Raw genomic sequence first — 18,084 nt, forward strand, 5'->3', positions numbered from 1 at the left:
TCCTGGGTGGTAAGTCTATCAGGTCTGACATGTAGGCTGGTGCGTCTCCATGAATGATTTTGTGAACTAGGGAGCATATTTTGAACGTGATGCATTCTTTAAGTGGGAGCCAGTGTAGCTTTTCCCGAAGTCTATGGACTTTTTCTTTAGGAAGCCATCTAAACCTTTTTTAAACTCTGCTAAGCTAACTGCCTTTACCACATTCTCTGGCAACAAATTCCAGAGTTCAATTACACGTTGAGTGAAGAAACATTTTCTCAGATTTGTTTTAAATTTACTACATTGTACCTCCATTGCATGCCCCCTAGTCCTAGTATTTTTGGAAAGCGTAAAGAGACGCTTCACATCTACCCGTTCAACTCCACTCATTATTTAATATTATATCTCCCCCTCAGCAGCCTTTTCTCCAAGCTGAAGAGCCCTAGCCGCTTTAGCCTTTCCTCATAGGGAAGTCGTCCCATCCCCTATCATTTTCATCGCCCTTCTCTGCACCTTTTCTAATTCCACTATATCTTTTTGAGATGCGGCAACCAGAATTGAACACAATATTCAAGGTGCGGTCACACCATGGAGTGATACAAAGGCATTAGAGCATCATTTTTGGGTATCAGGGTCAAGTGGGGGGGGGGGTATACTCCTCAGAACCAGCCCCACACCCTGCCATTGACTCTGGGCCCCTCCATGAGCCATTTTCTGCCCCAACAGGCCTAAAGTCGAGGCATGAATGTTGGCAGCTGCAGAAGGCCACTGGCTGCCACAAGTCCTACAGCATGTGAGTAGGAGCCCCACATCCAGATTTCTGCCAAATTGGAGATCTCCTTGCATGAGCCAAAACTCCTGCTCTGGACCATGCCATAGCTCCGGAGCTCCCAGTTACTTATTTGTTTTCTTTTTTTTTCAACACAGACTGTGTTAGCCTAACATCCCCTGAAGGGCTGCTCTGCCAAATCTCTGGTCTTAGGATCCCCCCCAGAGGCTCCAGAGGGGGAGGAGGACTGTAGGAAAGGTCCATATCTTGCTGGCAAGGCTTAGTAGGACCTGTGCCATTCTGTTCTCCCTATCACACACCCACAGGCAAGAACTCAGAGCAGTGGAGGGCTAGAAACAAAAGGACACCTCCAATTCAATTAGGGAAGAGTCTGATGAATTATCCCTGGAAGAACAAATAGCCTCTGGACATATGGATGTCAGGTCTCAAATTAGGGAAAGAGAAAACAGCTGCACCAGTCCAACCTGCAGCTTCTAGACAGAGGTAGAGTAATACTGACTAGCTGTAGGCTGCACCTCTTTTGCCAGTGATGTCACTGGAAACTGTCTCATTCTCTACCTCCATCTGCTGGTCAAGAGATATAACTCATTGGTCTGGACTGATCTAGCTGGATGAAAAGGAAACAAGGTTTCCCTCTTCAGTGCTGCTTTGTAACACTGTATTAATTTCTTGTTCTCACCAGGCCTCAGATGTTGAAGAACGCCCTTCAACGAGCAGTAGAGAAGGGACAGCTAGAACAAATCACTGGCAAAGGAGCTTCCGGAACATTCCAGGTCAGAACAAAACTCTTATAACTGTTATTTCTATTCCTGTCGTTTGTAGAATCTAAATGTTTGCATTTGGTAATACAGTATTTTGCCTTTGAGTTGGTAATACATCGAACTGTAGTAGATCTTATACCAGAAACATGTTTTTCAATATGTTTAAGCAAAATATTGTGTAGCGTACAGCAACTTTACAGAGCCTCATAGCTGTGGAACTGTGTTGTGCATCGTGGAGAGTAAGGGGATATCAGCTCTACAACCCCAGCCAGTGCCTGCTGACAGCTCAGAAAGTGAATTGAAATTGCAACAGCTGAATACTCTTTAGGCTTGTCTGACTTAAATGACCTGGTTTTAAAGGTTTATATTTGTTCTGAGTGTTTTTGAAGGAAGAATCATAATGCAGCACTTCAGTTCAAAGAGACTATATATGTCTGAGTGTTCCTTTTAAATAGTTATTGCTTAACATATGAGATGCTGACACTGAGCTCTTTATTAATGCCGAACTGCATCCAGAGAAGCAGAAAGTACTGGGTTATTACATCCTGTAAATGCTTTTCATAGTTCACCTGTTTCATGATAGCCTTTACTTTTTCTCTGACACTCCTTGAAATCTGGTGTACAACCAGAACTTGGAACATTGTTTATGTGAATGTCCTGCAATAATTCATCTCTCTTTAGCTGAAGAGATCTGGGGACAAACCTCTGCTAGGTGGTGGGGTGTTCGAAGATGCCATTTTGTCTGCCATCACAGCCATGAATGAGCCCAAGACATGTTCCACTACTGCCATCAAGAAATATGTGCTGGAGAATCACCCCGGAGCCAATGCCAGCTTTCAAGGTGAGCAACGTCTCATGGAGGCTCTTGCTTCGTCACATGGTTTGGAGGAGGGGTGGAGAGATCCTGCCTTGCAAAGAAGGAAGAGAGAAATGGGGGAGTGGGGTGAAGAGAGTTTCACGCCTGCCATAGCTACTGATATTAAAAATAAGCAGTTGGCTCCTCAGTACTGTACAGAACACTTAGAGAGTGGCGTTTGCTTGTTCTGCTTGTGAGGATTATTTGGTTCTAAAGCCCAAGTCCTCTCTGGAGGCAGCCAGTGCTCTGACCTGCTTTGTTCTGTCTCCATAGTTCACTTGCTGAAGAGGACGCTTCAGAAGTGTGAGAAAAATGGCTGGATGGAGCAGATCTCTGGAAAGGGCTTCAGTGGTACCTATCAGCTGTGTTTTCCTTATTATCCCAGGTATGAGGCTCTAGGAAAATTCCCGTTTTCTTATTCCTTAGACAGAGTAGCTACTTTAAGGCTGTAAAAAATCTTACCTGTCAAGTTAGTTTTGTGCCCTCCTGATATGACTGAAGTATGAATGCAGGGGGGAACAGTTGAAATGTGGCCTGTGCCCTTCCAACCCCTTCCCAGGGAAGGTGAGTTTTAGAAACAAAAATTGTGATTTTAAAAACAGATATTCATTGCTGTTCGGAAGACACTGGTCTGATTCAGTTCATCCATTCCCCATCATTACTCAGCAGTGACCCCTAGTGGATTTAGTGCCACAGTTGCGATGTTTCAGAAAGTGACCTGGTGCTTGGTCCATGCTGAGGATGTCACTGGGCTTAGTGATTTTGGGAGAGGGATATAAAATGGGGGAACTGTCCCAGGTAACTATGAGACTAAAGCTTTATGGCACTGTAACCTAAGAGAGATTGTGATTTATTCAGTTAGAAGCCCAAAGGAGCAGACGGAAATTGCTAAACCCAAAAAATCCCCACACATGATATTTTGTTATACAAATATAATATACAAGAGCAAAATAAACAGATAAGCTGATATTTTAAGAGATCTAAATAACACTATTGGTGTAACTGAAAATGTTTGTAAATCCAGGATAACTGTGGAGTATTGAGATGCAGCTAATGCTCAAGATTGTCACAAAGTAGGAAAGAGTAGGGATGCACGAACGGCCTTACAATCCAACCAAGGAGACGCTGAATAGGACTGAAGATATTTTATTAATAAATATGCAAGCAGACTCGACATGGACCCATGTTTCGGCACACAGCGCCTGCCTCAGGAGTCCTGTATCTTGAGCAAAACTTGCCTTGTCACAGTATATCAAAACAAGCACTACAAGGGTTCTACAGGTAGAGAAATATGTGTCATGGACCTCATAACCAAATAATTCTGCAGTCACCACTGAACAATGCTTGACAAGGCAAGTTTTGCTTAAGATACACGATTCCTGAGGCCAAAACATGGGTCCGTGTCGAGTCTGCTTGCATATTTATTAAAAAATTATCTTCAGTCCTACTCAGCGTTTCCTTAGTTGGATTGTAAGGCCATTCATGCATCCCTACTCTTTCCTGCTTGGAATTTATATGTAGGGTTGCTTTTCCTTTTTCGCTGTGTTCAAGATCAAAACAAAACATCACCAGACAAAATGTGTGATGGAAAGGGACGATGTACATAGCACAGGAATGATGGCAGGTGAATGACAGTCTCGCAGTACAGACAGGAAAGCCCAAAACAAAGACTCTGGAATCTTCATTACAGAAAGCCAAAGACCACTTGTGGATTGGTGATATGCAGCAGGAGAGGGAAGTGGACAGTCTTGTGCTATGGTCTTTACCACCATCTTCTGTTTCTGCCCTCACCCTCTATAGTGGAATAATGCTTTTATAATTTGTTGTAGGTTTTTTTTGGGGGGTGGAGACAGGAGGAGGGGTTCTGATATTGATCAGGGGAACATTGCATGTGTACAGGAGGTCCCTGGAAACGTAGTCAAAGCAGGAGGTTGATTTTCAGAGCAATATCTATTCATCAGCTGTTTGAAAAGTGTTGTCCTGCTTGCCCCGGGGTTGGTAGCACAGATTGTTGCTACTGTTTGGGTTTCTGTCAGGTTCTTGTGACCTGGATTGGCCATTGTTGGAAGCAGGATACTGGGCTGGATGGACCAAATGTCTGACCCAGTATGGTTATTCTTATGTTCTTATGGGTGTGACACTGGAAAAAGAAATTACAGGTGCAGATGGTATTTACAAATCTTTATCAAAATGTTCTCAGCAAAATTCTAGACACCAAAAAAGCAGATACAAATGACGATGCATACTTTGTTCGTACAAGTTTGAAAGCAAAAATATGCATTTGCTCTCATGTTTAGAGTTAGGGTAGGAATAGGGGATGGGATTTGATATACCATCTTTCTGTGGTTACAATCAAAGCAGTTTACATGTAATATACAAGTACTTATTTTGTACCTGTTAGTGCAAAGCCTAGGAGTAAAAACTGCACATAGGCTTTCTCCCTATGTAGAGTATGAAAAATAAAAGAAGTTGGGGCCACCGAAGGCCTTCAGCTTCCACTTCAGCTGTAATATGGAAAAGGAAGAAAGTTCAGCAGTTCCTGGTCGGTGACCTGGCAGAAGGTCAGCACTAATGGTGGTTTACCTTTGTCTGTGCTGTGCTACATCACCCAACTCATCTTCTTGAACTTGGAATCATGCTGGATAGTGATTTTGAGTTTCCAGATTACTTAACCATCGAAACAGATCCTTGAAATCATTCTTTACAGACATACACCATACATCCAGTAGGTGGTCATCTGAAGAATTTTTACCAGAGATGGACCCATATCACTTCGGTCCAGTGGGTTCTCAGGGTTATTCAAAAGGCTATAGGCCTGATATTCTGCTGCCACAGGCTGAATTTGACACTGATATTCAACTTTGGGTCTAGTCTGGGCAAGACATTGAATATTCCAGTTTGACTGGCTGCTGGAAGTTATCTGGGTCCCGGCCAATATTCAGACCGGTGCCCTGGTAAAGTTAGGACATCCTGGTAAGCAAACTGAAAGCCGCCACTAGCCAGGTAAGTGGCAGCTCCACCCTTGTTCCACTCCCAGAGTGCCCCCTGCACTAAATCTAGATTTTCAGAAAACTTTTGACAAAGTACCTCATGAGAGACTCCTGAGAAAATTAAAAAGTCATGGGGTAGGAGGCAATGTCCTTCTATGGATTTGGAATTGGTTATTGGACAGAAAACAGAGGGAAGGGTTAAATGGCCATTTTTCTCAGTGGAGGAGGGTGAATAGTGGAGTGCTGCAGGGATCTGCACTGGGACTGGTGCTACTTAATATATTTATAAATGATCTGGAAAATGGAACGATAAGTGAGGTGATTAAATCTGCAGATAACACAAAACTATTCAAAGCTGTCAAAACAAATGCGGATTGTGAAAAATTGCAGGAAGATCTTAGGAAACTGGAAGACTAGGCATCCAAATGGCAGTTGAAATTTAATATGGATAAATGCAAAATGATTCACATTGGGAAGAATAATCCAAATCATAGTTATTTGATGCTGGGGTCCACCTTAGGAGTCAACAGTCAAGAAAAAGATCTAGGTGTCATTGTAGACAGTATGCTGACATCTTCTTCCCAGTGTGTGGCGGTGGCCAAAAAAGCAAAGGGTAAATTAGGCCTTACCTGCTAATTTGCTTTCCTTTAGTCCCTCCAGACCGGCCCAGAATGTGACTGATGGGTTGTGCACGCCTTCCAGCAGGTGGAGACTGAGAAAAAAAACTGTGAATCTAGCGAGCCAATAAGAGCCCTTGCCGGCTAGAGAAAGATCCAGTAATAAAGTAGCAAAGCAGAAGTAAAGCCACAGAAGAAACACATAACCTGTGCATCCAAAAACCTGAGCATCCACCGGCACATTGCCAACAGAGGGTGAGTGCCTCTAAACATATCATGGTCCTACAAAACAGGACGTTTAGTAAATGAGAAAAACATTCTCTTTTTTTAATTTTTTAAATACAGAAATAATCTAGCAACACAGCTCCAAACAAAGAAATCTCTTAACTTCTGAAAACACAGATATCTGAAGGGAGGGATCTGGGCTGGTCCGGAGAGACTAAAGGAAAGCAAATTAGCAGGTAAGGCCTAATTTACTCTTCCTTAGTGTCCCTCCGGACAGGCCCAGAATGTGACTGATGGGAAGTAACAAAGCAGTGAAATTATTGGAGGGACCCCAGTAGCCCCGCCGACAAGACGTGCGCTCCAAAAGCAACCTGCCAATGACTGAGGACATCCAAACAGTAGTTCTTAGAAAAAGAATGCAGAGACGACCAGGTCGCCGCCCTGCAAATGTCTTCCAGAGACACTAAACAACGCTCTGCCCAAGAGGCTGCCTAACCTCTTGTAGAGTGAGCCTTAACATGCTCTGGAACAGGTTTCCCAGAAAGAAGATAAGCTGAGGCAATCATTTCCTTAAGCCATCTAGAAATAGTGGGCTTAGAAGCCATGCACCCTTTGCGCGAACCATCAGAACAAACAAACGATCAGATCGCCGAATATAATCAGTACACTTGATATAGTGCTTCAACACCCGTTTGGCATCCAAACACTTCAAATGCCGCTGCTCCTCTGAGCAGGAGAAAGAACCTAACACAGGCAATACCTCCGGCTGAGAAACATGAAACCGAGTTACTACCTTGGGGACAAAGGAAGGAACTGGCTGCAAAACTACTCGATTGGAACAGAACTCTAAAAGCGGCAATCTACACGACAACACCTGCAACTCCAAAACCCGCCTAGCCGAAGCCACGGCTACCCAAAAATACTGTCTTCAAAGTCAAGTCCTGCAGAGTACTGGACGACAAAGGCTCAAAGAGAGGCTTAGTAAGAACCGTAAGCACCAAATTCAAATCCCAACTAGGAAAAGAACATTGAGACGGAGGACGAAGAAGATTAACCTCCCTCAAAAAACGCACCACATCCGGATGACTAGCTAGATATCTTCCTAGGACATGACCACGAAAACATGTCAAAGCCGCAATCTGCACCTTAAGAGAAGCCAAAGCAAGGCCTTTGTCAAAGCCCCGCTGCAAAAAATCCAAAATTTGCGGAACCGAAGCACGAAAAGGAGATATACTAAACTCCTTACACCATCCCTCAAATATCCTCCAGGTGTGCACATAACTCAAAGAGGTAGAACGGTGACGAGAACGAAGCATAGTTGCAACGACCTGTGTGGAATAACCTTTCTTAGTCAGCTTCGCCCTCTCAAAAGCCAGACCGTAAGACAGAATCGATCCGGATGAACGACCGGACCCTGCGACAACAGATCCTGCGTGACCGGCAGGCTGAAGGGAGCATCCACCAGCAGATGCTGAAGATTGGCATACCATGGCCTCCGAGGCCAATCCAGTGCCACTAAAATTAGACGTCCTTTGTGAGTCTCGACCTTCTGAAGAAGGCGCCCTATCAGAGGCCATAGAGGAAAGGCATAGATTAGACCGGTTGGCCAGGATTGAAGAAGAGCGTCCATGCCCTGCGCTTTGGGATCCTTGCAATGACTGAAGAACAGAGGAAGTTTTGCATTGCCGGTGGAGGCAAACAGATCCATCCTGGGAGACCCCCAACGATTAACCAGTTGCCAAAACACCACTTCGCTTAGCGACCACTCTCCTGGATCAAGCCAGTACGACTGAGAAAATCCACCTGAACATTTAGCACCCCTGCTAGGTGAACCGCTGATAAAGCTACCAGATGGACCTCCGCCCACTAAAGCAGCAGCAACGCCTCTAACTTTAGTGGCAGACTCCTTGTCCCTCCTTGCCGATTGATGTATGCCACCATGGTGGCATTGTCCGACATCACTTGGACTGCTCCACCGCTCAGAAGATGAAGAAAACTCTGGAGCGCCAGACGAATTGCTCTGGTCTCTAACAGGTTGATTGAAAGAAATGTCTCCTGATGAGACCAGCTCCCCAGGCTTGGAAACTGGCATCCGTCATCACCACAGTCCAACTGGGCTGATCTAGAGGCATACCCTTGGTCAGATTGGTCTCTCAAAGCCACCATCGTAGACTGGTCTTCACTAGGAGCAAAAGCGGCAATCTTTGCTGAAGAGAATCCTTCTGGGACGACCACCTTGACAGAAGAGGCCTCATGTAAGCCCTGGCCCTGGGCACCGCCTCTATCGTTGCCACCATAGATCCCAGAACCTGTAGATAGTCCCTTGCCGACGGTCTCGAATTCTGCAAGAACTGACGAATGAGACTGTAACTTGAGGATCTGGGCGGGCAGAAGAAACATGCGACCCTGCCTGGTGTCGAACCGGACCCCCAGATACTCTATCGACTGAGAAGGCTGAAGACGGCTCTTCTGCATATTGCGTGTCATAAATGGGTTTGAGAGAGGACAGTTTCCTGAATATTTTAGATTATTTATACAGAACTGTTGCTTGACCTTTTCTGGACTTTTTGTTGAACCCTATAGAGGGAATATAGGCCAGGCTAGGCTGAGACCCTACCGGTAATCTCGCCAGAGACTGACTCATAAAGGCTAAGACCTGACTGTTTGGAGGACAGATTTCTGTACTCGCAGGAGCTTGAGGACTCTCAGGGAGAAGTTTGCATGATTACTTGGCCCACTCCCATGGGTGGGTGATGCTTTACACTCTTCCGTGAAAATCAGTCTCTAGCTTCCGGTGTTTCCTCATGAGAGATCATGATGATGGATTGGAGTTGCATTGCTTAGATGTGCTTAGTGCCTTAGAGAGACAAATGAGGGATTCCAGGGAATTCAAGTCAGGACATCTGTTCATACTATTTGGGGGTCTAGAAGGGGGAAGCTGCTTCAAAGGTAGCAGTGGCTGGGTGGATCAAGGAAGCAGCTGCCTTCGGGCAGACGTCTTGGACTGAGCGTAGCCTGGCTCTGTATCAGGATATATTTAAGGCAGCGACCTGGACCTCCTTGCATTCTTTTATCCGGTACTACATAGGCAAGGCAGGATACAGCTTTTGGGGCAAGCAGGTCTTGGAGGCAGGCTTGTTGGGGGGAGGGGGCCACCCTACGTAGTAACTCAAAGAGAGTAAATTAACAAGTAAACAATCATTTTTACTTTCTTGTTGTCCCTCCGGACTTTGCATACGTCTGGACTGGACGGAAGGGACAATGAGAGAGGTTTTGTTTACCTACTAATTTACTCTCTGCGTACTGCCAGACCAGTCTGGAATCTAGCCCTGGGGAATTTGCGTCCGACATTTTCAGATACCTGTTGCAGAACAGCGGTGTGAAGAAATAGAAGTGTATTTGTTACACTTCCTCTGCAGCTGCTTGTGACTCTGGGCAAGTCACTTAACTCTCCATTGCCCCTGGTACAAAATAAGTATTTTTTATTTTATTTTAGTTACATTTGTACCCCGCGTTTTCCCAGTCATGGCAGGCTCAATGCGGCTTACATATACAGGTACTTATTTGTACCTGGGACAATGGAGGGTTAAGTGACTTGCCCAGAGTCACAGGGAGCTGTGCCTGAAGTGGAAATTGAACTCAGTTCCTCAGTTCCCCAGGACCAGAGTCCACCACCCTAACCACTAGGCCACTCCTCCACTCCTGAAGAACCTGAATATATGTAAACCGCTTTGAATGTAGTTGCAAAAACCTCAGAAAGGCGGTATATCAAGTCCCATTTCCCCTTCCCCTTTCCAATTTTGCTGTTTTAATCTTCGTTGTTAGCTAGTTTAGAGACTGACCTAGTTGACAGTTATTCTGATGCCCTCTTGAACATGGTTTAGGAGGACAGTTCTTTTCTTACATTTGCTACTGTGGACTGCACAGGACTCTTATACAAGGGTAAGTGATTTTTTTTTTTTAAGTATTCCCTGAATTCCTTGTCAGTATCGCAATTAAATATGGTCTTGTTCCACTTCTGAACCACGATATCAGTATGGGGGTGATGTCATCAAAGTGGTTCTTGATGTTCATCTGCTGGTAGACAAAGCATAAACACACATCTGAGCTGGTCTGGAGGAACCTAAGCAAAGAATATTAGCCGGTAAGTCCTAACATCTCCTGAACTGTACTAGTGACTGTTCATCTCACATGATCTTGCATAGTTCTCAATAAAACAATTCCAGTTAGGAGATTCATCACAGAGACATAATGCATTTAAAAGGTGAAGTATATTATGGAGATCATTTAGTCACAGACACAACCAAATCACTCTGCTTCAGAAAATCTGTGAAATAAGAAAGTGTATACAACAGTGGAAGAATTCCTAATTTACTTAGAACAGCAAATGGTAACCCAGACCGGGGCTCCTAAGGGCGTCTTTTACTAAGGTACCCAAAGACCTAAAGAAAAAATTAAACGACACAACCAACTATCGACCAGTAGCATCAATCCCCCTGGTAGTCAAACTAATGGAAAGTATGGTAACCAAACAACTTACCAATTACCTAAACAAATTCACCATACTGCACAAATCACAATCAGGATTTCGATCCAGTCATAGCACTGAAACAGTGCTAACTACTCTCATAACCAAACAATTAATTGCAACGGGAAACAATGTGCTCCTCCTACAATTTGACATGTCCAGCGTGTTCGACATGGTCAGCCACCAAATACTGTCAAACATCTTGGATTATTTCGGGATTGGAGGAAACGTACCTTAAACGCCAAAAAAATAAGACTTTACACGACATAGACATAATTGAAATCTTATCACTTGACTGATCAACCTCCTTACCACTAATGAATAAGCATAACCACTTCAATCTCTATGTCGAATATGGTCTCTCCATAGTCGATGACCTAAAGAATGATACAACCCAATTTTGTACTCAGGAACGTTCATGTATTACTATAATTTATTCTTCCTTAACATATATATGCACATGATATATATCTATACCATGATCGGTTCACGTATGTTATGTTACATGTATGTTACCATGTATGTATGCAACTTAACACATTACCATTTGTAATTTTGTTACCCAGAAATGGCAACCGCCATTACGGCAAATGTAAGCCACATTGAGCCTGCAAATTGTTGGGAAAATGTGGGATACAAATGTTACAAATAAATGAGGTGCAGTTTGTTACCCTTTGATGTATGATAATTAAAAGTGAGGCACCGCCTCTTGAAGTAAGTCTCGTGCGGTATGTTCATACTATGAATACTCTTTTTGTATTATTATTATTATTATTGGTTAAAAGCTTTCTTTAGAAAATAAAATGTGTAGAATATGTTTGTAAACAATTTGCTTTAACGGTTTGGTAGTACCGAGTTTTGGATCCTTCGGTTTTTAGTTTTGGTGTTGGTCCAGGATTTCTATCTGGAATATCTTCCTTACTCAGTGATACTTGGCAGCAAGTTGGGCTTCAAGTTACGAACCCAACAATTAATTAGTTTCCCAATTCTAGTAGATCCTTCTGCACTCTGTAGGTAGGTCTAAAACCCGACATCTGCCTCTTGTCATGTGTGACTGGTAGGTTCCTGCACCCTGAGAGGATGTTGAGATCACGCAGACCATATCATTTCATTCCTTAACATTTAGTTTTAATTTTACGTAATTTACTTTACAGTCCATTCGTGCTGTTCCCAGAGAAGCAGCAAGAAGAGGAGTCGTCTGACGAAGGGTCTGAGGAGGAGGAGGAAGAGGAGGATTCTGAAGAGGAAGAGTCTGAAGAAGAAGAACCACCTCCCAAAAAGAGAAGGTAAGTCTGAGTGCACTGAAGTCAGGGCATGGCACCTTCAAGACAGGAAGAGCAACTGTGTGCATGCAGTGTAAGTGATTGCTGAGTAGCTGGATGTAATTGGGGTTCTCCATCATTATCTGAAGGTTACTAGCAATTTTAGGAAATTTGATCACCTCTTTGTCCGTTTTAGCGGACCTTGAAGGGAAAGGCTGTGTCTAAAGCATTGATAGCTCGGTGGGTGATGGAAATTATCATTTAAAGAGCATTTGGTCCTGGTAGGGTTCTGGGCACACTCAGCTTAGGGCTCTGGCATCATCTTGGTCAGTAGCTCATACAGTTTTTATCTGAGGACATCTGAGGTCCTGCAGGGTGAGAGTGAGAAAGTTAGAGGAGGGAAATAGGAAGAAAACAAAGGGACAAAAAGGGGAGAAGCAGGAAGAGGAGAAAGTGATTTATGGGATTAGAGATGCAGCAGAGCAGGGTGTGAGGTGACTGTCCCTCCCTCTCCCAAGCCTTGATCCAATATCTAGAGGGGACAACTTCAGCACTTTCAATACTGAGGAAAGCCCATCACTGTGACTGGAAAAAGGTAATCAGTATTGAGTTTAGCACTCCCCAGTTGTTTTGAAAAGGTCCCTTCTTTCTCCACCCCTCACCTTGCTCTGCTCCCTGATTCCCCCTATCCTCCCTTCACATCTTCCTGTCCTTGCCTGTCTCTGGAGATAGGATCTAAGGCAGGCGAGACATTTTGTCTTGTTTCCCCATCCTCAAATTACTTTTCCTTCTCGTCCCTTCCCATACTGATTACGAAAGGGTCCTTCCCTCCCCAAGGGGAAAAAAAACAAATAAATTAGCTGGACATACACAAATGTTAGAAAATGACTTTTGTTATCATCCAGCTAGACCGGTCCAGACTGATGGTTTTGTCCCTCTATCAGCACATGGAAGCAGAGATGTGAAGCTTTTGATGTGGTGCAGGTTGACTAGTGCAGCAGGATTTCTTCTGTACAGGCTTTTCTCCCCAGGGTGTAGTCCACTGCCAGCAACCGTCGAGGTTGAGCCTTGGCCTAAGCATCCCAAGCTCTAGTCCATGAGCTTTGCTTGTGAGGCTAGTCAGAGATGACCCTAAGGGCTTCTTCCAATAGGGGAATGAGGGTGGCTATTATTCTCCCCCTCCCCCACTGACTTTAAAAAAAGAAGAATTGAAGCATATTTTTTCTGTCTGTTTTTCATGCCTCTTTTCAAGTTTAAGAAACAAAAGACAGAGTGCTGGTAATTGAATACTAGTTGCTAATCTGATTGAAGAGGCAGGGCCAGGAGTGAGGGGCAGCTTTGTACTAGGATCCCACACTGCTTTTAATTAGTTTCTCTTTGGGAGGGGGGGGGGTCTTTGTTAGGCCAGAAGCCTGCACCTTAGTAGCCCAGCTGGCTGTGACGAGGAAGAGCGAATTTCTTTAGTGGATATCCCAGTGGTCTTTCCAGAGGCAGTGGGACCATTTGTGGAGGTCAAGCAGCAGGCTCCCGTAGCTCCATCCGAGGACCTGGTTTTGGTGAGAATCAGGCCTGGTGCTGTTTCTTTCATAATCCTTTGGAGCTGGGGCTGCAGAGTTCTCCCCCCTGCAGGGGAGAAATCGTGGGAGGAAGCAATTCAGGGCCGTATATGTTACAGGCTCTAACTGATTCATTTGTTTTATAAGAGCTCTAGAGGAGTTTAGTTGCAACAGGGCCGTGGGGGGGGGGGGGGGGGAGTCCTCTGAGGGACAGGGTTCTCGGGAGGAGGGGGGGTGGAAAGCCTCATTGTTGTCTGGGGCTTGGCCCGGGTTTTCATGCAAGCTAGGCTGCACAGTGAGGGCTCTGATCACGAACAGGAGCTAATCTCATCTCTTTCCTGCATGGAGGATGTTTGGGGTGCAGATGACAGAGGCTAGGTGCTTCACCAGATGAAGCGGAGCTGTCCCCAGAGAACAATAAGGACTCTTGTGTTGAGGCTTTTTCACAGGGAAGAGCTTGCTTCCTTAAACAGGTCTCTTCAGCTCCTCTGCATTTCTGTTCCCACCTGGGAGAAGCCTACAGATGGGGATCCCATTCTTTAAGGTCTCCGCAAACCTTCTAGGGCCTTCCTATTTCATCATGCCTTCTCTCAAATGGTGTTAGCATTAAACTCATGGGCAGATTCTATCCTCTTCCACAGCAGATTTGTCCGTCTCCTAGAGTAGATGCTTTGGTGAGAGCGGTCACCCAAACAACTACTATCCGGGTGGAGGGCATCTCAGGTCTTAGGGATGGTCTTGATCTCAAGGTAGAGTTGTTTCTCAAGCAAGTCTTTAAGCTTCAACTCTTGGCATACAAGCTTCTGTCTATGGCCCTTCTGCAGTGGGCACAATTGCCTATCTGGTTGGAGGTGACCAGGTTGAAGTCAGGGATGGTCTTTTTGTCAGACGCTCTTTTCATTTCCTGTGTATTTGTTCTTGCTTAGTGGCAGCTGTGGTGGAGGTGTGTAGATGACAATGGTAGCAGCAGCGTTGGTACTGAATACCATCAGACTGTCTTACGCGACACAGGCGCTTTTGCCAAAACACAGCACAGTGTCAAGCCCTACCTTTTTGTGTTGGAGATACAGCAAAGGTCCTCTGTGTTGACCGTTACCTGTTAGAAATACAGAAAAAAACTTTTTTGCCTATATGAGCTTTAGATTTTATTTTTTCTGTATGTTGGATATACAATTAAAAATTCTTGAGCGTTTATTTTGTGAAGAAGCCTTTTTCTTTATTATTTTTTGGAAGAATTTCTCTTGGTCTAGGTCTTCTCCTTTTCATATGTTTTTAATGGTATATCCCTACTTTTTTTCTACACTTGGTCCTTGCTACATTCTTTCATGGCCATTATAAGATTGATGTTCAAACCAGAGGAGATGCTGCCTTTGCAAAGCTGTATTGCAGAGTGCTTTGTCTTCCTCCTGCCCAGTAGGATAGAGTTTTGGTACATCCAGTCAGCCTGGACTCATCTAGCAGGATGATAAAGAAGGACAATTTACCCTTATCATGATACTTTCCTTTCTTTGAGTCCTGCTAGACCAGTCCAGGATTCATCCAGAGTCTTGGTAGTCCTTAACTTCGGGCTCTGCCTCCATCTGCTGATAGGGGAACATAACACATCAGTCTGGAGTGGACTAGCAGGACTCAAGGAGAGGAAATTATCAGGTAAGAGTAAATTTCTCCTTTATTTTTATAGACTAAAACAAAATATTACATATTTTAATATCAATTATATTGAGCATTATGCAAATCATCCTCCTTCTAGTCACCCTTCTGAAAATGAAGTTTCTTTTTCTCGGTGCAGCCCAACTTTGAAATGTGTCTTCCCCACCCCTCAGACTAGAGGGACCTCTGACATTGTTATGTTTTCTGTGGCGCTTCTAGTTCTGTTTGTGCTCTCTTTAATATGTATAGTTAGGTTTGCATACAATTGGTGCATGGAAATCTGTCTCATCTCATGCATATTCATTGTTTTGCCACAAAGTAACCACTCTAATATATTATATTGCTTATATAATTTTTATTTTCATATTCTTGCAAGCCTATGGCTCATCCTTACTATACATCAATGGTATAGTGTAACCTCGATATAGAGAGAGAGCTCAGTAGGTGGTATATGCATATTCATTGTGGATATCATGAAAACTAGATGGAACTAGGTATGCCCGAGGACTGGGTTGGGAACGGCCGATATAGATTGAGGTACATATGAGTTTTTGTGCTGTTTCAGCTCTTTTCCCTTTGAAGTTGTTTCATGTATTCTTTTTATGGATTCTAGCTGCAGGTGCTTGGCCTAAGAGTTGTACTTAACTCATGAATGTCATAAGGCTGTGCATAGTACGTGCTGGATTGTTATTGCAGCATTTTGCATAAGTTCTGTTCTTTCCCTTGCACCACACAGTCTGCAGAAGAAGAAAATCCCGGTCAAAGCACGCTCCAGGGCTCCCCCAGCAAAGCGAAGCACACCCAAGCCCAAACCTAAACCCAAACCCAAGCCCAAGCCCAAGAAGAGTGTCCCAGCACCACAGAGCAAATCTACAAGCACTCTGAAGAAAACCCCAGCTCCTCCTCCACCCCCTTCTGCTAAGAAACCCCCTCCACCTCCACCTGCCAAGAAACCTGCTGGAGCATCTTCTAAAAAGCCAGTGGCTGCTGAAAGGAAAGAGGCGAAGACCCCTGCCAAGGGCAAATCAAACATGAGGAAGTCCCTGAGAGCTAAGAAGTAGCAACAGAACTGAACCCTACAAGGACCTGCTTAAAAGTCACACCCATTATTTTATACAGTTCTTGTGCATTTGGTTTTAGTACCCGAGGCCGAAAGCATCTTCCCTATTTTTTTGGTTGTGTTTTTTAAAGAACCATGACATTGAAAAAGCTGTAAAAGAAAGCAAAACCCTGTTAGGAGTACTAGTTGCTGCCGTCTCACCTTCCTTGCCCTCCCGCCACCGCTGCAAGTATACGTGAAAAAAAAAAACACTTGTAATTTTAGTTCTTGCAATAAATGAAACTTTTGTCTAGAACGTGTAATCTGCATGGTTTTATTGATATGTATGTCTGTATATGTGTAGAAAGATATTTGACATGCACAGAGTTTTATAAGGTAAGTCACTGTTAGACAAGGCCACTATGTCAGTTCATAACCGCTGACAGCCTTATATTCAATTTTAATTCTTTTGTTTTATCTTTAACTGCTTTTTTACTGTAAAATCCACAGCTTCTCAAATTATCTTATCAGATATTTCAGTTTATAGGTCTCAATTGCAGTTGGCCTCAAATTTCCCACATAGAGTAGCTACACCATAACCTCAGCAATGCCACTCACTGATACATATCTTGATTCAGCCAGAATTACACACCCACCTCTTCATTGGTATATGGTGATAATTTTTACTATCAACGTTTTTTTTCTTTTTTTAATATACCTTTTGTAGTTTATTTCAAAAATCTTATTTACTAAATGTTTAAGGTTAAACAACAAAAAAACCCCCGGCAGTAACACATCTTTAAGATGAGTATTTAACCTTAAACATTTAGTAAATGATAAGATTTTTCATATAAAGTACAAAAGATGTATTAAAAAATAAAAACATTTTGATAGTAAAAATTATCACCATATACCAATGAAGAGGTGGGTGTGTAATTCTGGCTGAATCAAGATATGTATCAGTGAGTGGCACCGCTGAGGTTATGGTGTAGCTATTCTACGTGGGAGATTTATTGTGATGATAATTTGAGAAGTCCCTAAAAGTATTTAGTGTCTCTGGGAGGTTTATCAGTTGCAATTGAGACATATAAATTGAAATATTTGATAAGATAATTTGGGGAATTTACAGTAAAAGATAAAAGAATTGTTTTATTAAAGAATTAAAATAGAATATAAGTAAGGCTGGCAGCGCTTATGGACCGATGGTGAACTGTGCGAGCTGCGAGGCTGTGATCCCTGCATGTAAACATGTCGCCACTAGCTACCGAGGTCCTAGGTGTCATCCAAAAAAAAAAACCTATTCTTGCACCCGCTACATAAGAATGTACTAGCTCTGGGTTTTAGGACAGAGTTTTATAAGGGTCATTTTGGAACAGGTTGCTTATATGTGAAGGTCACGTAGGTACCTGTTTCCAACCTCTTTTATAAAGACATATGGAGGTGTATTTTCAGAGCCCTTAGTAATCCATGGAACTTTGTAAATCTAAGTGCTTTGAAAATGAGCCCCATTGGCACCTCTGTATCTCAATAAAGACATTTACAACTGTTCACAAGTATTAGCATGTAAAGTTCATACACAAACGCATTATGTAAAATATGCACATGAATTCAACTCTATCCATGCTCTGTCCAGAGTCTTCCCCTGATCACACCTGGTCTAAGGTCAGGTACAAGTACACACCTAATTGCACTGAGGCAACTTTGTAAGAGTTGTACACACACAAGCTGAAATATATGAACAAAAAATTCTTTATAAAATTACCTCCTAGATGTGCATTTTGGGAGTTTTCTTTGCATATATTTGAAATAGTGATAATCCAAGAAAATACTT

At 43.4% G+C, this 18,084-nt stretch overlaps 1 protein-coding gene across 2 annotated transcripts in view; it reads left to right on the forward strand.

Annotated features, from left to right (window-relative positions):
- HP1BP3 (heterochromatin protein 1 binding protein 3) overlaps window positions 1-16,569 on the forward strand; it is a 53,989-nt gene extending 37,420 nt beyond the window's left edge. For both annotated transcript variants that reach the window (XM_030222194.1, XM_030222195.1), the window contains exons 8-12: window positions 1,452-1,542; window positions 2,212-2,371; window positions 2,660-2,771; window positions 11,901-12,032; window positions 15,951-16,569. In XM_030222194.1, the coding sequence (XP_030078054.1) occupies window positions 1,452-1,542; window positions 2,212-2,371; window positions 2,660-2,771; window positions 11,901-12,032; window positions 15,951-16,275 (820 nt within the window). In that variant the 3' untranslated portion in view covers window positions 16,276-16,569. The remainder of the gene's footprint in view (window positions 1-1,451; window positions 1,543-2,211; window positions 2,372-2,659; window positions 2,772-11,900; window positions 12,033-15,950) is intronic.
- The last annotated feature ends 1,515 nt before the right edge of the window (window positions 16,570-18,084 follow it).

This window comes from Microcaecilia unicolor, chromosome 13, assembly GCF_901765095.1.
Source record: "Microcaecilia unicolor chromosome 13, aMicUni1.1, whole genome shotgun sequence".
In the NCBI taxonomy this organism is placed as follows: Eukaryota; Metazoa; Chordata; class Amphibia; order Gymnophiona; family Siphonopidae; genus Microcaecilia; species Microcaecilia unicolor.